Source organism: Dendrobates tinctorius, unplaced genomic scaffold (assembly GCF_039654945.1).
Source record: "Dendrobates tinctorius isolate UK_male_01 unplaced genomic scaffold, ASM3965494v1 ptg000224l, whole genome shotgun sequence".
NCBI lineage: Eukaryota > Metazoa > Chordata > Amphibia > Anura > Dendrobatidae > Dendrobates > Dendrobates tinctorius.
In genome coordinates, this window is record NW_027361891.1 from 8,793,546 (window position 1) to 8,818,043 (window position 24,498).

Consider the following 24,498-nt stretch of genomic DNA (forward strand, 5'->3'; position numbering starts at 1 on the left):
AGGTCCTGCCTGCGGTCCTGAGAGTTGCGATGTGGGCAATACCACATTGCTCGCTCAGCCGCATTAATAGGAAAAGCAGGATGAACTCACATCCCGTTTCCTGATGCTGTATCTGGAAAAGAAAGGGGAAATCATTAAAAAACACAACTAAAACCTGAAAAGAAAAGGATTAAATGCGGATCTGGGGAGATCCCGGTCCGCCTCCTACAGACACTAAGCACAAACTGAGGTGCTTGGTGCCTGTCGGTGGGTGTATACTGCCGGGGAGGAGCTAATTTTCTTGTTTTGCATAGTGTCAGCCTCCTAGCAGCAGCAGCATACACCCATGGTATTCTGTGTCCCCCAATAAGGCGATAAAGAAAATCATTTTTTAGTCCCTAATTTTTTATTTTCCCAAGGGTAACAGGAGAAATTAGACCCCCAAAGTTGTTGTGCAATTTTTCCTGAGTACGCTGATGCCCCATATGTTGGGGTAAACCACTGTTTGGGCACACGTCGGGTCTCGGAAGGGTGGGAGCACCGTTTGACTTTTTGAACACAAAATTGGTTGGAATCAATGGTGGCGCCATGTCTCATTTGGAGAGCCCCTGATGTGCCTAAACAGTGGAAACCTCTCAATTCTAACTCCAACCCTAACACATCCCTAAGGCTAGTTTCACACTAGCGTTTCCTGGAGCTGCGTTGGGCTGCGCACGGCCACGGCCGCGCTTCCTCCTGTCAGCTCCGCCTATGGGCGCATGACACTGCATGCGACCTGCGCACCCCATCTTTAGCATTGGGTATGCAGGCCGTGCGCAGGTATGCGTTTGCTGGCGCATACGTCTTTTTTAACGGTGCGCCAAGCGCACCGAAATGCAACACGGTTCGTTTGGCGCACTCTTTACTATGATTTTTGCTATTGAGATTTTTTTAATTACATGACCGATGATATTGCAGCATCGGCCATGGCTGGATAGTAATATTTCACCAAGTTTAATATTTTTCACCAAGGTTAAATATTACAATTGCTCTGATTGGCTGTTGAAAGTGAAACAGCCAATCAGAGCAATCGTAGGCACGGGGGGGGGCAAAGCCTCCCCCCTGGGCTCAAGTACAGGTCTTCTTGTACCTGCAGGTCGGGTGATATTTCAGTGACCCCCGTCACCCGGCCCACAGGAAAGTGATGCCGCCATGACGCATACGTTGAGTCACAGGTCGAGAAGGGGTTAAAGAGGGTGACCTTTCCCTGCTAGCACCTATCACAGCTGTTGCAGCATGTTGTCAGCTATAATATACATTCGACACATACAAGCAGTACCGTACAATGTGTATATGGCCGTTTGCGGAAATGCATTGGCCACTGCATCGCACATCTATGGGTGATGTCAGAAAGGGCTTATGTTACACAACATAACATTGTGCGCACAATGTTCAACATTGTGCAAAAAAGCATCTAAAACACAAATGTGGTGCAAGTAATCTAAAATCTTAGGAAAAAAAAAAGAGGAATTACGGCAAATTTAGGTTAATATCCTGACAGCACTATTCCTTTCCAGCATATATACATGGAGTTTTTACATGCATTTTCAGTAACCATGCTATAAAGAGGCATGAGGAAAAAGGGCATAACCAGAGTATGCTACAGTATATTCTAAGACATTATATACTTTTAAAAAAAGTCACAAACCAAAATGCAAGTATGTATGTAGTATATTTTACTATATACTTTAATATAACAACTGGCTGCAGATCCAGGCCAGCCAACAATATATTGCATACAAAAATGCTATGTCTTTATGAAAACTTGGAAATAAAACTAACAAAGAGGATCTGAGAAAGCCAAATATCTTCAAAAATAGGAGTCTATGAAGATGTTTTACACTGGATAGTGGTGCTCCTCAACATTGCAACCAGGACTGTGGAATCAGGAGTCGTAGCTAGCTTTGGGTGGTGTCTGGTGTCGGAGTTAGCAGGCATATACCAACTCCAGCTTTAAAAAAATAAAGAAATTGTTATTAATGTTATTACAGTAACTGTCATAAGAGTTTAGACAGATGTAGTAATTTTAAAATACATCTATATTATGGTCTACAAATTTAGGGCCCCTATTTAATCAAAAATAGTGATTGTGTGAGCTGCAGTAAATTACTAATTATCTGCTTTTACAAAGATGGGAGTGTGAATAAACAGAGTCAAAACCTCGGCTTACTGATTCCACAGCCCTGATTACAACTTTGAAAGCACAAGTCGGAATTAACAGCTGAGTTAAGAATAATGGAGTTCATCAGAATTTTACCTTCAGAGTCTGCAGTTACCAGATTTTTAGAAATCATTGCATAGAGCCTCCTGAAATAAACAAATCATGTCTTAGAGATCTAGTTTTTAACAGTTCAGTGTTGTCTGCAATAACACCACATAAAGATGTCAACTGTGCAACTCAACTAGATCACTTTCATTTTGACTTTACCCAAATCAGCAAAGAACAGCCTAGATATCTTTGCAAGGTTGTGTCATTACCCACCCAATAATTTATACATAAAAAAACGACAATAAACATCTCCCCCTGCTAGATGATGCTAGGCAGTGACCAGACATTTTGAATTTGTTGTGGTACAATCACTAGTAAAATCGGCAAGATAACCCCGTAATCATGCACGTTTTGGAGTTGATGTCCCTTCTGCATGTCAAAGTTTTAATGGCGTTTGCATACAGCTTTACTGAAAGGTTGAATTACATCAGGTTACAAATAGTGATGAGCGAACGTTCCCAGATAACTTGTTATCTGAGCATGATCTTGGGCGTGCTCGAATAATATGTTCGAGTCACCGCAGCTGTATGATTCGGGACGGTTAAGACAGCCGCAACACATGGGAGGATTGCCTGTAAGACAGCCTGAACACATGCAGGGACTAACTAAAAGCAAACATGCAGCTGTGGGAACGCGAACATATTATCCGCGCCAAAGATACTCTGTTAGCACCCGAGCATGCTCAAATAACACATTATCAGAGCACATTCGCTCATCAGTAGTTACAAAGTATACAAACATGTGCCCACAGACTTTCTTTAGCCCAATGTTTAAGAGTGTGTCCTTTTGGAATATATTTTGTCTGTTTAATGCACTTTCAATATAAAATAAGTAAATGCCCAAATCCTCTGTGTATGTTCTTCAGTAATTATATGAACTGATGTGATTTTTTTTTTTTTTTTTTGTTTATGTTTAATGGCTAAACACTTGTAATATAGCAACCTAAATATGGCTTAAGGTCAGGTCCGGACATATGCACTAGCCGACCATCTAAAGCACCCCAGAATTAACTCCTGATTCATCAACGCTTCCATGGCAGAGTTGTGCCAAAATATTGTGTGACTTAGCATTTTCACACCAGTTTCTCCCAGCTCTGACAAAATGAGTGCAGCTGGGTGGGTGGGGAGGCACAGCTTGCCTAATTCGTGACCATTCGTGGTGTTCCTTACACCAGAAATCTCACTCCAGTAACCTGAGAGGAGTGACATTTATGGCATGGCACAAGCCACTTGTCAGACGCTCCACATTCAGGAAGAGGCGTGCACCTTTTCACGAATCAGAAGCGACTGGCTCTTGCATGCTCCCATAATAGGAGTGTACGCCAGCCTTGATAAATCGGGTCCCTAGTCCTTTAAGGTTGATTTGCGTGTAGTTTATAGCCTGACTGTAGTTTTTAGGGGTTTTTTTTTTAAACATGCAAAAATAAATTAAATGAGGACTCTGCCTACATTCTGAAAGTAAACAGGTCCTCAGTCATTTTATTGGGGTAAATCTACTTCTACAAAATACTTCCTATAAATTTACATAAGAATATCATTACAAACACATCAGTTACCTGGGTTCTTTTACAGAGAAGTTCTGTACCCCAAATAGTTCTCCGAGAGGATCATTAGAGCAGTGGACAATATGCTGCTGCTTCTCGTCATACAACTGCTTGGCCATAATGTACTGACCAAGATGGTAAATAACCTATAGCGCAAGTACGAAGACATTGTAATGAACTACACATTATAAAGAAGATCATGGAGAACGCACTCAATGTATAACAATACATCTCACAACAAAAGATTTAAGTTCCCACCTCTTTCATTGTGAAGGTTTCCTTCTGTGCACCAGCAGATTTTAACAGGTTTAGAAGAAGAGGGTTTGGTTTTACCTTTACATATATAAAGAAAAACAAAAAGTTACACATGAGCACATGATGCCATAATAAAGTGGAGGATCTTAGCTATTCGAATGCTAACAAAAATAGATAGGCGAACATGAATTCTGTATAAACAAGCTTGTAGTTAAATGGCAGCACGACTTCTGAAAGTTTTACTGCTTGTGAAGTGCACTCATGTGAATCTCATAGCTGAGCATTGAGATCCCCTCCTCATCTCCTGCAGCGTTGTTCCAGCAACATTGGCAATGCTATTCTTGAGAGGTCAAGTGACCGCAGCAATCAAAGACCAGCCACCATTACCATTTCACCAGAGCAAAAATAATCCACTATAATGGAATACTGATGAGCTGCAACCAGACACTCTGTTGATTAGCTGCAGCGGTCAAGTGACTTGCTGGAAATAGCAGTGCTGACATCGCTGGCATAAGGCACCTCAGGAGCAGAGTATCTACTATTTCTAATTTTTATTGGCCCTAAAGTGATTACACTAGGGTTGTCCAGTAATGGACAACCTTTTTAAAAACACCAATACCTGCTGATAGTCTGCACATATGCTAAAGGGAAAGAGACCTTAGTGTGCTACAGTTAATAATGCAGGACACATACAGTTGTGGCCAAAAGTATTGACACCCCTGCAATTCTGTCAGATAATACTCAGTTTCTTCCTGAAAATGATTGTAAACACATTCTTTGGTATTATCTTCATTTAATTTGTCTTAAATGAAAAAAAACAAAAAGAATTGTCCTAAAGCCAAATTGGATATAATTCCACACCAAACATAAAAAAGAGGGTGGACAAAAGTATTGGCACTGTTCGAAAAATCATGTGATGCTTCTCTAATTTGTGTAATTAACAGCACCTGTAACTTACCTGTGGCACCTAACAGGTGTTGGCAATAACTAAATCACACTTGCAGCCAGTTGACATGGATTAAAGTTGACTCAACCTCTGTCCTGTGTCCTTGTGTGTACCACATTGAGCATGGAGAAAAGAAAGAAGACCAAGAACTGTCTGAGGACTTGAGAAACCAAATTGTGAGGAAGCATGAGCAATCTCAAGGCTACAAGTCCATCTCCAAAGACCAGAATGTTCCTGTGTCTACCGTGCGCAGTGTCATCAAGAAGTTTAAAGCCCATGGCACTGTGGCTAACCTCCCTAGATGTGGACGGAAAAGAAAAATTGACAAGAGATTTCAACGCAAGATTGTGCGGATGTTGGATAAAGAACCTCAACTAACATCCAAACAAGTTCAAGCTGCCCTGCAGTCCGAGGCTACAACAGTGTCAACCCGTACTATCCGTCGGCGTCTGAATGAAAAGGGACTGTATGGTAGGAGACCCAGGAAGACCCCACTTCTTACCCCGAGACATAAAAAAGCCAGGCTGGAGTTTGCCAAAACTTACCTGAAAAAGCCTAAAATGTTCTGGAAGAATGTTTTCTGGTCAGATGAGACAAAAGTAGAGCTTTTTGGGCAAAGGCATCAACATAGAGTTTACAGGAGAAAAAAAAAAAAAAGAGGCATTCAAAGAAAAGAACACAGTCCCTACAGTCAAACATGGCGGAGGTTCCCTGATGTTTTAGGGTTGCTTTGCTGCCTCTGGCACTGGACTGCTTGACCGTGTACATGGCATTATGAAGTCTGAAGACTACCAACAAATTTTGCAGCATAATGTAGGGCCCAGTGTGAGAAAGCTGGGTCTCCCTCAGAGGTCATGGGTCTTCCAGCAGGACAATGACCCAAAACACACTTCAAAAAGCACTAGAAAATGGTTTGAGAGAAAGCACTGGAGACTTCTAAGGTGGCCAGCAACGAGTCCAGACCTAAATCCCATAGAACACCTGTGGAGAGATCTAAAAATGGCAGTTTGGAGAAGGCACCCTTCTAATATCAGGGACCTGGAGCAGTTTGCCAAAGAAGAATGGTCTAAAATTCCAGCAGAGCATTGTAAGAAACTCATTGATGGTTACCGGAAGCGGTTGGTCGCAGCTATTTTGGCTAAAGGTTGTGCAACCAAGTATTAGGCTGAGGGTGCCAATACTTTTGTCTGGCCCATTTTTGGAGTTGTGTGTGAAATGATCAATGTTTTGCTTATACTGTTGGCCACAACTGTATATACACACACACATATATATACACACACACACTATATTTTATTTTTTTTTTTAGCCAAAAAACTAAACAAGCAGGAAGTTTCTAACTACTTGCTTGTTCTACCTGGCACCGGCTCAGATTCAGCTGCTCCATGTCAACAAAGCAGGTCTTCTTCCAGGCTGCGCTGTCGACAGGGAGCGATTGCCGACATCATGCTGGTAGACAGCTGGCTTCCTGCAGTTTGGCAGGGGGTAGAGGACTGTCAATCAGTACGATGTTGGCAGTCATATCCCATGAGCGAACGAGAGCCGCTTCTCTGTCGACGTGAACTCAGCAGAATCCGCAGAATTGCTGACAGGAGAGGTCAGAGACTACTCTGTGGCAGCAGACATCTGTGCTGGGCACACAACAGGCAGGTAGTTAGCAACTACCTGTGTTAGTTCTTAGGCCCATAGTAAAAATTAACATAGTCCTGGATAACACCACTAACAAACACAAAGAGGCGGTTAATGTGTTTCTATAAAGAATAAGCTAATATACTGTACAAAAGAAACGCTACCGTAAACTCCCACAAAGTAGTCCACGTCTTTATTATGGGACAGTCCCAGGTTCTCCAAGTTATTTTTCTTTTTTTTCCTGAGGTAAACTAAATGATCAGACATTTAACTTACCAGTATCTCTTTATCTGTGCTCATGATGGAAGAACGCTCTAGACAATCTGTCTGTGAGGAGGATATATTCATATTGCACGCTTGCCTGGAAGGCCAAAAATAGATTTAATCCCTGTTCCATTATCGAAATATACAATGATGTGTATATGTAAACCCAGATACTACATGGCATGTAGTATTAGAGAGCATACAATGAAGTCTGTATGCACGCGATCCCTGGTCATATACAGACTACAGGACTAGGGTACACGCGATCCCTGGTGATATACAGACTACAGGACTAGGGTACACGCTATCCCTGGTCATATACAGACTACAGGACTAGGGTACACGCGATCCCTGGTCATATACAGACTACAGGACTAGGGTACACGCTATCCCTGGTCATATACAGACTACAGGACTAGGGTACACGCGATCCCTGGTCATATACAGACTACAGGACTAGGGTACACGCGATCCCTGGTCATATACAGACTACAGGACTAGGGTACACGCGATCCCTGGTCATATACAGACTACAGGACTAGGGTACACGCGATCCCTGGTGATATACAGACTACAGGACTAGGGTACACGCGATCCCTGGTGATATACAGACTACAGGACTAGGGTACACGCGATCCCTGGTGATATACAGACTACAGGACTAGGGTACACGCGATCCCTGGTCATACACAGACTACAGGACTAGGGTACACGCGATCCCTGGTCATACACAGACTACAGGACTAGGGTACACACGATCCCTGGTCATACACAGACTACAGGACTAGGGTACACGCGATCCCTGGTCATATACAGACTACAGGACTAGGGTACACGCGATCCCTGGTCATGTACAGACTATAGGACTAGAGTACACACGATCCCTGGTCATGTACAGACTATAGGACTAGAGTACACACGATCCCTAGTCATGTACAGACTAGAGTACACACAATCCCTGGTCATGTACAGACTATAGGACTAGAGTACACACGATCCCTGGTCATGTACAGACTATAGGACTAGGATACACGTAATCCCTGGTCATATACAGACTATACGACTAGGGTACACGTGATCCCTGGTCTTATGCAGACTATAGGACTAGGGTACACACGATCCCTAGTCATGTACAGACTATAGGACTACGGAACACGTGATCCCTGGTCATGTACAGACTATAGGACTACGGAACACGTGATCCCTGGTCATGTACAGACTATAGGACTACGGAACACGTGATCCCTGGTCATGTACAGACTATAGGACTACGGAACACGTGATCCCTGGTCATGTACAGACTATAGGACTACGGAACACGTGATCCCTGGTCATGTACAGACTATAGGACTACGGAACACGTGATCCCTGGTCATGTACAGACTATAGGACTACGGAACACGTGATCCCTGGTCATGTACAGACTATAGGACTACGGAACACGTGATCCCTGGTCATGTACAGACTATAGGACTACGGAACACGTGATCCCTGGTCATGTACAGACTATAGGACTACGGAACACGTGATCCCTGGTCATGTACAGACTATAGGACTACGGAACACGTGATCCCTGGTCATGTACAGACTATAGGACTACGGAACACGTGATCCCTGGTCATGTACAGACTATAGGACTACGGAACACGTGATCCCTGGTCATGTACAGACTATAGGACTACGGAACACGTGATCCCTGGTCATGTACAGACTATAGGACTACGGAACACGTGATCCCTGGTCATGTACAGACTATAGGACTAGAGAACACGTGATCCCTGGTCATATGCAGACTATAGGATTAGGGTATACGTGATCTCTGGTCATATGCAGACTATAGGATTAGGGTATACGTGATCTCTGGTCATATGCAGACTATAGGATTAGGGTATACGTGATGTCTGGTCATATGCAGACTACAGGACTAGGGTACACGTGATCTTTGGTCATATACAGACTATACAACTAGGGTACACGTGATCCCTGGTCATACAGACTATAGGACTAGGGTACACGTGATCCCTGGTCATACAGACTATAGGACTAGGATACACGTGATCTCTGGTCATATACAGACTATAGGATTAGGATATACGTGATATCTGGTCATATACAGACTATAGGATTAGGATATACGTGATCTCTGGTCATGTACAGGCTATAGGACTAGGGTACACGTGATCCTTCATCATATGCAGAGTGTAGGACTAGGACATGCATAATCTCTGGTTATATACACATTATATGACTAGGGTATATGTAATCCCTGGTCATATACAGACTGTAGGACTAGGGTAAATGTAATACTTGGTCATACACAAACTATAGGACTCAGGTACTCATGATCCCTGGTCATATACAGACTATATCTATAGCATTGGATTAATCTCTGGTCTATTACACTTTAAAACAATACCATATAGAGCTGTAACCCACAATGATCTCTTACAGGAATACAAAAGTGATGTGCGCACACTATCCTGGGACTTACATGGCACAGGCTGCAGTCATCAGCTCTTACCTGGGACATGGGAGTAAAGTGCTGCCGTGCCGGAGCCGCGCTCCCCGTAGTGCTACATGCTGCAGGCAGCGTCCCTATAAGAGGCGGGCAGCAGACAAGTCGGGACTAGATCCGCGGCGCACACTGCATGTCTGAGCATGACCGCAGCACAGCGCTGACTCACCAGCTGTGCGGCTCCTCACCGGCCGCTCCCACAGCAAATGGCCGCTCACTACCGCGGCCACACCGTGTTCTGGGTCCCGCCCCACAAACTCACTGTGCACCACTCACTGGGGCCTACGTGACGAGTGTGCTAACACCGGCGGACACAAGTCTCTACCCACCAATGCCGGTTATAACTCCGTGCAACTACTAGCGGCGTGGTCACACTGGGTCTGACACACGGCGGCCGCGGTATTTCCACCTCATGGCTGCAGGAGCAGAGGGCAGCCGTCACCGGCCCGTAGGCTCTGCAGCCTGTAGTAGCTGCACTCACGTGGGACCTAGTTATGGGGGACCCTGAAATGGCTGCTAACAGGGAGCACTAGCCTGCGCAATACAGCTCACGAGGCGGTGCATATACCGGCGCTCACACCCGGAAATACCGGAGGCCGCGCACACTGGCTAGTTTCCTGCTGTCCCACTAAACCGCCAGCCGACACCCCTTACTTACCTGAGACCTGCACTGCTCTCGCCTTCCTCCATGTCGTCGGTGTTTGTACGGCCCCAACCCTAACAGACCATAACATGATGCAATATCACAAACCACACGTCCGCCATTTCCCAGTGTGGGCTGTGCGGCGCTCCCTCTCACGGGCTCCTCCTGCTGGCAGACACAGAGACGTTCACTGTCTGGTTACACATGAACTATGGCTGCCTTGTGCTGACTGGACATTCGGCTACAACTATGTCTGCATGTGCGGCTACACATGAACTATGGCTGCCGTGTGCTGACTGCACCTTCTGCGACACATGAACTATGGCTGCCGTGTGCTGACTGTACCTTCTGCGACACATGAACTATGGCTGCCGTGTGCTGACTGCACCTTCTGCGACACATGAACTATGGCTGCCGTGTGCTGACTGTACCTTCTGCCACACATGAACTATGGCTGCCGTGTGCTGACTGTACCTTCGGCGACACATGAGCTATGGCTGCCGTGTGCTGACTGTACCTTCTGCGACACATGAACTATGGCTGCCGTGTGCTGACTGCACCTTCTGCGACACATGAACTATGGCTGCCGTGTGCTGACTGTACCTTCTGCCACACATGAACTATGGCTGCCGTGTGCTGACTGTACCTTCGGCGACACATGAGCTATGGCTGCCGTGTGCTGACTGTACCTTCGGCGACACATGAACTATGGCTGCCGTGTGCTGACTGTACCTTCGGCGACACATGAACTATGGCTGCCGTGTGCTGACTGTAGGTCGGGCTACATATGAACTACGTCTGCCGTGTGCTGACTGTAGGTCGGGCTACACATGAACTATGGCTGCCGTGTGCTGACTGTAGGTCGGGCTACACATGAACTATGGCTGCCATGTGCTGACTGTACCTTCTGCGACACATGAACTATGGCTGCCGTGTGCTGACTGTACCTTCGGCGACACGTGAACTATGGCTGCCGTGTGCTGACTGTAGGTCGGGCTACATATGAACTACGTCTGCCGTGTGCTACACATGAACTATGTCTGCCGTGTGCTGACTGTAGGTCGGGCTACATATGAACTACGTCTGCCGTGTGCTGACTGTAGGTCGGGCTACACATGAACTATGGCTGCCGTGTGCTGACTGTAGGTCGGGCTACACATGAACTATGGCTGCCGTGTGCTGACTGTAGGTCGGGCTACATATGAACTACGTCTGCCGTGTGCTACACATGAACTATGGCTGCCGTGTGCTGACTGTAGGTCGGGCTACATATGAACTACGTCTGCCGTGTGCTGACTGTAGGTCGGGCTACACATGAACTATGGCTGCCGTGTGCTGACTGTAGGTCGGGCTACACATGAACTATGGCTGCCATGTGCTGACTGTACCTTCTGCGACACATGAACTATGGCTGCCGTGTGCTGACTGTACCTTCGGCGACACGTGAACTATGGCTGCCGTGTGCTGACTGTAGGTCGGGCTACATATGAACTACGTCTGCCGTGTGCTACACATGAACTATGTCTGCCGTGTGCTGACTGTAGGTCGGGCTACACATGAACTATGGCTGCCATGTGCTGACTGTACCTTCTGCGACACATGAACTATGGCTGCCGTGTGCTGACTGTACCTTCGGCGACATGTGAACTATGGCTGCCGTGTGCTGACTGTACCTTCTGCGACACATGAACTATGTCTGCCATGTGCTGACTGTACCTTCAGCGACACATGAACTATGGCTGCCGTGTGCTGACTGTACGTCGGGCTACACATGAACTATGGCTGCTGTGTGCTACACATGAACTATGGCTGCTGTGTGCTACACATGAACTATGGCAGCCGTGCGCTGACTGTACCTTCGGTGACACATGAACTATGCCGTGTGCTACACATGAACTATGGCAGCCGTGTGCTGACTGTATGTCGGGCTACACATAAACTATGTCTGCCGTGTGCTACACATGAACTATGGCTGCCGTGTGCTGACTGTACCTTCTGCGACACATGAACTATGTCTGCCGTGTGCAACACATGAACTATGGCTAACGTGTGCTGACTGTACATCGGGCTACACATGAACTATGTCTGCCGTGTGCTGACTGCACCTTCGACGACACATGAACTATGGCTGCCGTGTGCTACACATGAACTATGGCTGCAGTGTGCTCACTGTACGTCGGGCTACACATGAACTATGTCTGCCGTGTGCTACACATGAACTATGGCTGCCGTGTGCTGATTGTACCTTCGGCGACACATGAACTATGGCTGCCGTGTGCTGACTGTACGTCGGGCTACACATGAACCATGTCTGCCGTGTGCTACACATGAACTATGGCTGCCGTGTACTGAGTGTACGTCGGTCTACACATGAACTAAGTCTGCCGTGTGCTACACATGAACTATGGCTGCCGTGTGCTACACATGAACTATGGCTGCCGTGTGCTGAGTGTACGTCGGGCTACACATGAACTAAGTCTGCCGTGTGCTGACTGTACGTCGGGCTACACATGAACTAAGTCTGCCGTGTGCTACACATGAACCATGCCTGCCGTGTGCTACACATGAACTATGGCTGCCATGTGCTGACTGTACGTCGGGCTACACATGAACTAAGTCTGCCGTGTGCTACACATGAACCATGCCTGCCGTGTGCTACACATGAACTATGGCTGCCGTGTGCTGACTGTACGTCGGGCTACACATGAACTAAGTCTGCCGTGTGCTACACATGAACCATGCCTGCCGTGCGCTGATATTTCCGCCTACTTGTGAAGTGTCACTGCTGTCCAGGGCTGCCAACGGGGCATTACTGCCCTTACTGGCATATGGGCCCTGGTGAGTACAGTGGGGCCTGCTGGTTCAGTTGAAATCTATTGCCATGGCATGTGGTAGACTTCCCACACTGCAATAGTTAACAGCTGCCAGCCAATCACAGGCCTACAGTTGACGTCAGGGCGCACGACGCTGGAGTATGATGTCACTGTCATGCACTGGCACATCCGCACCTCGGATAAAGGAGAGGACGCCACAGGACCATGGCAAGGGACTAAAAACTTTTTAAAAATTTTTGTTTTACTTTCTTGTAATTTTGCACTATGGGGGTACGATAAGAGATTATATAGGGAACAGAGTGGAGATGACATGGCGGCAGGATGGAAACACATGGGGACAGGAATTGGACACGAGAGGCCAGGAATGAGACATGAGGGGTCCAAAATGGAGTACATATGGGAGCAGGATGTGGAACATTATTATTGTAGGGCATAATTAAGGCTGTGTGCACACGGTGCGGATCCTGCCGCGGATTTTACTAAATCCGCAGGTCAAATTACCTGCATTTTTCCTGCAGATTTAGTGCATTTTTTGTGCGGTTTTACTGCAGTTTTTGTGCGGTTTTCTAGAATGGAGCAGGTGGAAAACTGCAGCAAAACCGCACAAAAGTAGTGACATGCTGCTTTTTTTTATTCCGCACGAAATCCGGCATGTGTACAGCGGGGTTTTTTTTTACATAGCCAATAATGGTACTGTACATCACCAGAAGTTCTGCTGCAGATCCGCAGGGCCAATTCCGCTGTGGATCCGCAGCAGAATCCGCACCGTGTGCACAGAGCCTAAGGGATATTTTTACTGCTGTGATGTATTTTATTTTTGAGGTTACTGTTTTCAGTGGGGGTTCCTGTTACTGTGCAGGGTGATACTGTCGCTTTTTCCAGTCATTATGTGGTGGTAATATGTGGTCCAGCCATGGTGTGACGGTATTTGTCCCTTGTAAATGGTATTATTGTTCATTTTAAAAAATGTATGTGATTCATTCCCTTAAAGAAAAATAAATAAAAATATACCTAAAAATATACCTGGATATTTTTAGAAATGTTTAATAGGTTAGGCTATGTGCACACGTTGTGGAGTCTCCCACGGATTTTTCCGCACAAAAAACGCAGCTCTTGGCAGAAAATCCAGGTGTGTTTTTGCAGAGGATTTGATGCGGTTTTTCAGTGCGGTTTTGCCTGCAGATTTGTATGCGTTTTTGCAAGCTAAATAAAGATATGTTATTTAAGAAAAAAAAAAAGATTTGTGATGTAATTTCTGTCCAACCTCCTCTTTTACATTTGTCCAACCCACACTACATTACAGACAGAAGAATAGATAGATAGTTAGATATCGATCATTATTATTATTATGCATTTATATAGAGAACATTTATTCCATGGCGCTTTACATATGAAAAGGGGAAATATAGACAAGTATAGTAAACATGTGTAAGACAAGGGACACACAAGTACATAAGGAGAGTGGACCCTGCTCGCGAGGGCTCACAGTCTACAGGGATGGGTGAGGATACAGTAGGAGAGGGTAGAGTAGGTCATGCTGTGGTTCAGTAGACCGAGGATCATTGCAGGCTGTAGGCTTGTCGGAACAGGTGGGTCTTCAGGTTCTTCTTGAAGGTTTCCGTTGATGGTGAGAGTCTGATGTGTTGCGGCAGGGAGTTACAGAGTATGGGGGAAGCACGGGAGAAGTCTTGTATGCGGTTGTGGGAAGAAGAGATAAGCGGGGAGTAGAGAAGGAGATCTTGAGATGATCGAAGGTTGCGTGCGGGTAGGTATCTAGAGACCATGTCACAGATGTATGGAGGAGACAGGTTGTGGATGGCTTTGTATGTCATGGTTAGGGCTTTGAATTGGAGCCTCTGGGCTATAGGAAGCCAGTGAAGGGCCTGGCATAGGGCGCAGGCTGGGGAATAGCGGGGTGACAGGTGGATTAGTCGGGCAGCAGAGTGTAGGATGGACTGGAGCGGAGCCAGAGTGCTAGAGGGGAGGCCAGAGAGTAGGAGGTTGCAGTAGTCGAGGCGTGAGATGATAAGAGCATGCACTAGTGTTTTTGTGGTTTCATGGTTGAGGAATGAGCGGATCCGGGAAATATTTTTGAGTTTGAGGCGGCAGGAGGAGGCGAGGGCTTGGATATGTGGTTTGAAAGAGAGAACAGAGTCGAGGATCACCCCAAGGCACCGAGCATGCGGGACTGGGGAAAGAGAGCAGCAGTTGACATTGATGGATAGGTCTGGTGGAGGGGTAGAGTGAGATGGGGGAAAGATGATGAATTCTGTTTTGTCCATGTTCAGTTTGAGAACGCGAGTAGAGAAGAAGGCTGAGATAGCAGACAGACATTGTGGGATTTCAGTCAGTAAGGAGACAAGGTCGGGTCCAGATACTGTAGGTAGATCTGCGTGTCATCGGCATAGAGGTGATACTGCAAACCGTGGGATTCTATGAGCTGTCCCAAGCCGAAGGTATAGATGGAGAATAGTAGGGGTCCTAGGACAGAGCCTTGGGGAACACCGACAGACAGGGGGCGAGGTGAGGAGGTGGTGTGAGAGAGGGAGACACTAAATGTTCGGTCTGTTAGGTATGATGAGATCCAGGATAGGGCCAGGTCTGTGATGCCAAGAGATGAGAGAGTCTGTAGCAGGAGGGAATGGTCTACGGTGTCGAAGGCAGAGGACAGAGTAGTGTCGCTTGCTCTTGGCGGTTAGTAAGTCGTTAGTGACTTTAGTTAGGGCAGTTTCAGTTGAGTGATGCGGTCAGAAGCCAGATTGTAACAAGTCAAAGAGGGAACAGGAGGAGAGGTGGGAGGACAGTTCAAGATAAACATGCTGTTCCAGTAGTTTTGAGGCGTAAGGGAGAAGAGATATTGGGCAATAGTTAGACACAGAGGATTGGTCAAGGGAGGGCTTTTTGAGGATGGGTGTGATTGAGGCATGTTTGAAGGATGAGGGAAAGACACCATTTGTAAGTGAAAGGTTGAAAAGGTGTGTTAGAGATGGGATGAGGACTGTGGCCAAGTTAGGGATGAAGTGAGATGGGAGTGGGTCGAGGGCACAAGTGGTGAGGTGTGATCTTGACAGAAGGGTGGAGAGCTGATCTGTCATGGTGGAGAAGCTGGCTTTTGCAGAACAGGGCTGAGCGGCTAAGAGGGGCATTGAGGGCTGTGGGCCAAAGTTTTGTCTGATCGTGTATATCTTCTGCTTAAAGAAGGAGGCAAAGTCTTCAGCAGAAAGGAGAGGAGGGGGAGGAGGTGCTGTGGGACAGAGTAGAGAATTGAAAGTGTTGAAGAGCTGTTTAGGGTTGTGAGACAGGGAGGATATGAGAGATGCGAAGTAAGTTTGTTTTGCGGCAGAGAGCGTGGACTTAAAGCAGGCAAGGGACTGCTTGTATGCGTTGAAGTGCTCGGTAGAATGGGTTCTCTTCCATCTCCGCTCAGCGGCCCTGGAAACCCATCTCACTTCTTTGGTCAGGCTGGTGAGCCAGGGCTGCCTGTTGATTGTTCGAGTTTTGCTCTGCGTGAGGGGGGGCAGCCGAATCAAGCGTTGCTGTTATTGTGGTGTTATAAAAGGTGGCAGCAGCATCTGTGTCATGAAGGGAAGCTATGTCTGTAAGAGGGAGAAGGGATTCAGAGAGTGATTGTAAATTGAGGTGTTTGAGATTCCTACGAGGGTGAGCGAGTTTATGGAGCGGGGGTTGTGCAGTAGGAGAGGAGAGGGAGGAGAATGTCAGTAGGTTGTGGTCAGACAGGGGGAGGGGTGAGTTATTGAGATTAGTGAGAGAGCAGAGGTGGGTGAAGATAAGGTCCAGCGTGTGACCATCTTTGTGAGTGGCCACAGAGGACCATTGAGTGAGGCCGAGGGAAGCCGTGAGTGATAGAAGTTTAGAGGCAGCCGGGGTGGAAGTGTCAATGGGAATGTTGAAGTCACCCATGATGATGGTGGGGATGTCAGCAGAAAGGAAATGGAGTAGCCAGGTGGTGAAGTGGTCGAGAAAGGTGGAGATGGCTAGTTCTGGGGGGTGGTAGATGACAGCCAGTTGGAGGGGGAATAGATGCGGCCGGAGTGCACCTCGAATGAGGGAAGAGTAGCAGAGGGTGGCAAAGGAATTGGGGTAAAGGAGCACGTATCAGACAGGAGCAAGCCAACTCCTCCACCACGTTTGTTGCTGGGGCGAGGGGTGTGAGAGAGATGGAATCCGCCATAGGAAAGCACAGCTGGAGAGGCTGTGTCAGAGGGAGTGAGCCTGGTTTCAGTGATGGCAAGGAAGGAGAGTTTGTTGGTGATAAAGAGGTCATGGATAAATGATAGCTTGTTGCAAACAGAGCGTGCGTTCCATAGGGCTCCAGGTAAGGGGATTGAGGGTGTGGGGGCTGGATGAATGGGTATGAGGTTATCATGGTTACGAAGACGTATAGAGGATCGTGGCAGGGTGGTAGAAGTGAGTGTAGGGAGGTGTTGAGGAGGGCCTTGGTTTTGGGATACGTCGCTAGCAATAAGGAATAGTAGACAGAGCATTAGAAGGTGGGAGCAGGATAGGACATGATCTGGCCGTGTGTCTGGGGAAAAAGGATTGTATGTGGAGGAACAGTTGTGACGAAGAGGTGAGATGGCTGGGAAGGATGGAGGGGGAAATGACAAGTTCCTTACTGGGTGGAGGGATTGCAGGAGTTAGGGAGAAATAGAGTAGTATGGGGGTGATAGTAAAAAGAAGGTGAAACATTGTTGTGGTGTTATAGTCTGTTACCTTACAGTCAATTCCAGTCCAATTCAAGTCTTATTCAAAGTACTTAGAAATTAGTACTTTGAAATTGATGGGGCCGACTACGTCTGGAGCAGACCCATGGTGGTGAATATATGTGCAGCTAAAGACAATCAGGTGTGAGTGAAAGTGGGGTGTGACTGCCCAGGCCAAATGCACAGAGTTAGGGTGTGTGCACACGCTGCGGATTCTGCTGCGGTTCCACAGCGGTTTTGGCCGCTGCGGGTCCGCAGCAGTTTTTGCTGCGGTGTACAGTACCATTATTCCCTATGGGAATACAAAACCGCAGTGTAGACGGTGGAGATTTTTCCGCGCGGTTTTTCTGCGGTTTTGAAACCGCAGAAAGAATTGACATGTGAATTCTTTCTGCAGATTCTGCTGCGGTTTGCCATCTCCTCCATGGAGGAGATGAAAAACCGCAGAGCAATCCGCAGGTAAAACCGCAGGTCTTTTGACCTGCAGATTTACCTGCGGATTTTACAAAATCTGCGCGGCCAAATCCGCACCCCAATCCGCAGCGTGTGCACATACCCTTAAGCAGAGGTCATAAAAGGGGGAAAAGGTTATACAGACCACTTAGATGTGTGGCAAAGATAACAAGATGGAGTACAATTATGGATACAAGAAGATGGGTAAGCTATGCATACCATTTAAAATACAATGCAGTTCACATAGGGCATTCAGGAGCATGAGAAAGTGGTGGAAATGGAAATACAATGCAGATCTATCTATCTATCGTTCCATAGATATATCTATAGATATTTCCATAGATATATCTATAGAAATGTACATAGATATATTTAAAGATACATAGCCATATATATTTTAAAACAAAGGGAAAAAAATGGCGTGGGCTCCCGTGCAATTTTCTGCCCCAGAGGGGGAAAGCCGACGACCGGGGGCCAATATTTGCAGCCTGGGAAGGGGGTAATACTCATGGCCCCTTCCCAGGCTATGAATATCAGCCCGCAGCTGTCTGCATAGCCTTTACTGGCTATTAAAATAGGGGGACCCCCAAAAACTGACGTGGGGTCCCCATATATTTTATAGCCAGAAAGGCTACGCAGACAGCTGCTGGCTGATATTCATAACCTAGGAAAAGGCCATGGATATTGGCCCCCCCTGGATACAAATACCAGCCCGCAGCCGCCCCAGAAATGGCACATCTCTAAGATTCGCCAATTCTGGCACTTAGCCCTTCTCTTCCCACTCCTGTGTAGCAGTGGTATATGGGGTAATATAAGGGGTTAATGTCACCTTGCTCTTGGAAGGCGACATTAAGCCCGGTTAATAATGGAGGGGCGTCAATAAGACGCCTAATCCATTATTGATCTTTTGAAAGGTTTAAAAAAAACACACATAAAAATAAAGTCTTTTAATGAAATAAAACACAACACGGTTTTCATCTTTTTATTTAACTCCCAGATCCAAGCGACGCCCTCATCTCCTAGAAAAAAAAGAAAAATAATAATCCAACCGTATACTCCCTGTCCGACTCAGTCCAATTAATAACGAGGGTCCCACGACGGTCTCCCCTATAGAACAGTGACATCAGGTGATGTGACTGCTCTATAGGGCCTCCCAGTGATGAACTGACATGAGATAATCCTCCTGCAGTCCCTCACTGAGGTTACATGAGTTCAGAGTCTCACTTTACAGCACTGCTGCATGAGAATTAGGGTTAGGGCTAGGATAAGGGTTAGGGTTACGGGACCTCTTTCCCGGCGGAGGGATACACAGCGGAGGAATACATCCTCCTGTCATTTCAGTGCTGAAACCCCTGGAGAGCGGTCGTATCAGCTGATGCGGCTGTTCTCCACGGGAGATCGTCGTGGGACCCTCGTTATTATCTGGACTACAGCGGAAAGGTGAGTATAGGTTGGTTTATTATTTTATGTTTATTACAGGAGATCGATGGCTTCTGGGAATTAGGTGTGTGCGGTGAGAACATGCTCTATGTTATGTGTTGTATGTTCTGTATGTTATATGTATGTTCTGTATGTTATATGTATGTTATATGTTCTGTATATTATATGTTCTTTTTTTTACATTCAACACATTAGCCGGATGATGGGACTACTACTGTCCCATCTGTCATGATCACGTGTGTCTGGTCGCAGATGATGCCGCAAGGCGAACCCATAACACACGTGACCCTGGATACACCGCCTCCAGTGGGGCGAATTTAAATAATAGAACGTGCAGGTGGATACGCCGCCTCCACCTGGCGAATTTAGGAATTACACGTTAACATATACATTTCTGGAAACACCGCCTCCAGTACGGCGAATTTAAATAATAAGGGGGGAACCTGGGAAACTTTAACAATGGTGAGCCCTGCGATAAGGAATGGGGACATGGAGACCTCCTAAGCTCCCCTGAGCCAGTGTCCCTGCACTCCTAACATTCCCTATACAGGCTCCGCACCTGTCGCCGCACGCGAACCTTAAACCCTTGCTCGCCCTGACCCTAAACCCTCACTAGGGAATGGGTTGGTGCGGAGACTAATCCCACCACTGCACTAACAACACACATGAGGAAAGAGACAATACAGGGGAAACACCACTTATCTTTGCTCTGTTGCGTACGCTCCTAGCAACAGAGCCCACCACCTGTGTGCATCTTCTCCTCCACCCTGATCCATCACCATAACTGGATCAGTCACCATCGTGCAGCCTGGGAGCAGAGTCCATCACCACTTGCAGCAGTCCAGTACACAGAGTCTCAAGATGAGTCCAGCCTCTGCCAAGAATCCAAGCATGCTCGAGTCCAGTTCTCAGCAACCAAGTCGAGCATGCTGAGTGCAACTCTCTTCCTAGTCACCACTCCTCTAAGCCATGCCCGCACTTCCTGCCGACACCATAAACTGCGACTCCACCAGGCCATGCCAGTCCTTCCTGCAGACACCATTAGCTGGCACTCGTTCTCTCTGGCTGACTGCGCAGGACTCCAATCCAGCTCCATCCTTCCACCAGGCTCTCCAACAACTCAGCAAGAAATATCACCAGCCGTGAGTGAACACCCTGAGACCCATTTATAGAGTGTCACACCTGAACTATAATTAAGTGCAACCTAACCTAAGGTGCAATACCACTAACCACCACCGGGGACAGTCAAAACACCTTTGAACTTAACCAAAGTAAAAAAAGTTCACTTTGTGCTTTTAATACCGCCAGATCCAACACTGGATCATGACACCATCATTGGCTAATGTGTCAATCACTGTCAGGGTAGCAGGCATAGCCCGATGGGACTTGTAATCCCATTGGTCGATGCCTGCATACACATACATACATACATAAACACACACACACACACACACACATACACAGCACCGCAGCCCTCCCCCCCCCGAACACCCGCTGGACAGACTGATGACCCACGGACAGCCCCGCAGCCCGCCTGCAAGACCCCGCCAGACCCTCCGACAGCCCTATGAGCCCCGCACAGACCCTGACAGCCTGATGAGCCCCGCACAGACCCCCAACAGCCCGATGAGCCCCGCACAGATCCCCGACAGCCCGATGACCCCGGCACAAGCCCCGCATAGACCCCCGGACAACCCGATGAGCCCCGCAGATCCCCGCACACACACATATCCCGCACACACAGTCACGCCCACACACCATACACGCACACAGTCACCACCCACACTCCACTCTCACTCTTCCCCCTCCCTATCTGCAGTGATTCATTCACAGCAAAGCTGCAGATCTTTTTGAGACCTGCTGTTTTGCTGCGGATCAATGCAAGTCAATGGGTGCAGAAACGCTGCAGATCCGCACAAAGAATTGACATCCTGCGGAAATGAACCCGCAGCGTTTCCGCGCAGATTTTTCCACAGCATGTGCACAGCGTTTTTCAAATTCCATTGACTTTAATGGTACTGTACAACGTAGCAGAATCTGCTGCGGACCCGAAGGGCCAAATCCGCTTCAGATCCCTGGTAGAATCCACAACGTGTGCACATAGCCTTAGAGTAGCGTAGGACGCTGCCAAAAGAGTCTACCTTGTAGTGGTGGCGGCTTATAAAATCCTTTGGTCAAAACAAAAGCTGATGGTTATGTATGTGATCTAGTCTTTGATGGGAACTGTTAACGTGTGATTGGTTTGGACGCGGTGCAGTGGAGTTTTTCAAGAATGGGTGGCGGGATTGTGGACGGTTCGTGGACTGGAGGCAGAACTGGGATGGAGCCTGGGTGGAGTCTCAAGGGGCCCTGAATATTTTGTCAGTATGGGGCTCTAATATTTCTGGTGGCAGCCTTGATGCTGTTTGCTGATTATGTCTGTGTCCATGTGCAGGGTGTGCAAACTGTATGTCAGTGTACTTGGTCGGTGTGGCTGGTGTGTGCTGACTGTATGTCTGTGTACATAGTCGGTATGGCTGGTGTGCGCTGACTGTATGTCTGTGTGCATGGTCGGTAGGCTGGTGTGTGCAGACTGCATGTATGTACTTGGTCGGTATGGCTGGTGTGTGCAGACTGTATGTCTGTGGACATGGTCGGTATGGCTGGTGTGTGCGTACTGTTTGTGTACTTGGTCGGTATGGCTGGTGCGTGCTGACTATGTCTGTGTACATGGTCGGTGTGGCTGGTGAGTGCTGACTGTATGTCTGTGTACTTGGTCGGTGTGGCTGGTGTGTGCTGACTGTATGTCTGTGTACATAGTCGGTATAGCTGGTGTGCGCTGACTGTATGTCTGTGTGCATGGTCGGTAGGCTGGTGTGTGCAGACTGCATGTATGTACTTGGTTGGTATGGCTGGTGTGTGCAGACTGTATGTCTGTGTACATGGTCGGTATGGCTGGTGTGTGCATACTGTTTGTGTACTTGGTCGGTATGGCTGGTGCCTGCTGACTGTATGTCTGTGTACTTGGTCGGTATGACTGGTGTGTGCTGACTGTATGTCTGTGTACATGGTCGGTATGGCTGGTGTGAGCTGACTGTATGTCTGTGTACATGGTCGGTATGCCTGGTGGTGTGTGCAGACTTTATGTCTGTGTACATGGTCGGTATGGCTGGTGTGTGCTGACTGTATGTCTGTGTACATGGTCGGTATGCCTGGTGGTGTGTGCAGACTGTATGTATGTACTTGGTCGGTATGGCTGGTGTGTGCAGACTGTATGTCTGTTTACATGGTCGGTATGCCTGGTGTGTGCTGACGGTATGTCTGTGTACTTGGTCGGTATGGCTGGTGCGTGCTGACGGTATGTCTGTGTACTTGGTCGGTATGGCTGGTGCTTGCTGACTGTATGTCTGTGTACATGGTCGGTATGGCTGGTGCGTGCTGACTGTATGTCTGTGTACATGGTCGGTATGGCTGGTGCGTGCTGACTGTATGTCTGTGTACATGGTCGGTATGGCTGGTGCTTGCTGACTGTATGTCTGTTTACATAGTCGGTATGCCTGGTGCGTGCTGACGGCATGTCTGTGTACTTGGTTGGTATGGCTGGTGCGTGCTGACTTATGTCTGTGTACATGGTCGGTATGGCTGGTGCGTGCTGACTGTATGTCTGTGTACATGGTCGGTATGGCTGGTGTGTGCAGACTGTATGTATGTACTTGGTCGGTATGGCTGGTGTGTGCAGACTGTATGTCTGTGTACATGGTCGGTATGGCTTGTGCGTGCTGACTGTATGCCTGTGTACTTGGTCGGTATGACTGGAGCGTGCTGACGGTATGTCTGTTTACATGGTCGGTATGCCTGGTGCGTGCCGACGGTATGTCTGTGTACATGGTCGGCATGGCTGGTGCGTGCTGACTGTATGTCTGTGTACATGGTCGGTATGGCTGGTGTGTGCAGACTGTATGTATGTACTTGCTCGGTATGGCTGGTGCGTGCAGACTGTATGTCTGTGTACTTGGTCGGTATGGCTGGTGCGTTCTGACTGTATGTCTGTGTGCTGACTGTATGTCTGTGTACTTGGTCGGTATGGCTGGTGCGTGCTGACTGTATGTCTGTGTACTTGGTCGGTATGGCTGGTGCGTGCTGACTGTATGTCTGTGTACTTGGTCGGTATGGCTGGTGCGTGCTGACTGTATGTCTGTGTACTTGGTCGGTATGGCTGGTGCGTGCTGACTGTATGTATGTGTACATAGTCGGTATGGCTGGTGCGTGCTGACTGTATGTCTGTGTACTTGGTCGGTATGGCTGGTGCGTGCTGACTGTATGTCTGTGTACTTGGTCGGTATGGCTGGTGCGTGCTGACTGTATGTCTGTGTACTTGGTTGGTATGGCTGGTGCGTGCAGACTGTATGTCTGTGTACATGGTCGGTATGCCTGGTGGTGTGTGCAGACTGTATGTCTGTTTACATGGTCGGTATGCCTGGTGTGTGCTGACGGTATGTCTGTGTGCTTGGTCGGTATGGCTGGTGCTTGCTGACTGTATGTCTGTGTACTTGGTCGGTATTGCTGGTGCGTGCTGACTGTATGTCTGTGTACATGGTCGGTATGGCTGGTGCTTGCTGACTGTATGTCTGTTTACATGGTCGGTATGCCTGGTGCGTGCTGACGGTATGTCTGTGTACATGGTCGGTATGGCTGGTGCGTGCTGACATATGTCTGTGTACATGGTCGGTATGGCTGGTGCGTGCTGACTATGTCTGTGTACATGGTCGGTATGGCTGGTGTGTGCAGACTGTATGTATGTACTTGGTCGGTATGGCTGGTGTGTGCAGACTGTATGTCTGTGTACTTGGTCGGTATGGCTGGTGCGTGCTGACTGTATGTCTGTGTACTTGGTCGGTATGGCTGGTGCGTGCTGACAGTACGTCTGTGTACTTGGTCGGTATGGCTGGTGCGTGCTGACTGTATGTCTGTGTACATGGTCGGTAT

The 24,498-nt window shown here is 47.7% G+C and overlaps 1 protein-coding gene across 4 annotated transcripts in view; it reads right to left on the bottom strand.

Moving 5' to 3' along the window:
• MDM2 (MDM2 proto-oncogene) overlaps positions 1 to 10,320 on the bottom strand; it is a 49,557-nt gene extending 39,237 nt beyond the window's left edge. The window contains exons 1-5 of one of the 4 annotated variants that reach the window (XM_073555501.1): positions 10,098 to 10,320; positions 6,937 to 7,021; positions 4,089 to 4,163; positions 3,843 to 3,976; positions 2,276 to 2,325 (exon numbers count right to left, since the gene is read on the bottom strand). In XM_073555501.1, coding sequence (XP_073411602.1) covers positions 2,276 to 2,325; positions 3,843 to 3,976; positions 4,089 to 4,163; positions 6,937 to 7,021; positions 10,098 to 10,129 — 376 coding nt within the window. In that variant the 5' untranslated portion in view covers positions 10,130 to 10,320. The other 3 variants (XM_073555504.1, XM_073555503.1, XM_073555502.1) reach the window with 3 other exon arrangements.
• Between the last annotated feature and the right edge of the window lie 14,178 nt (positions 10,321 to 24,498).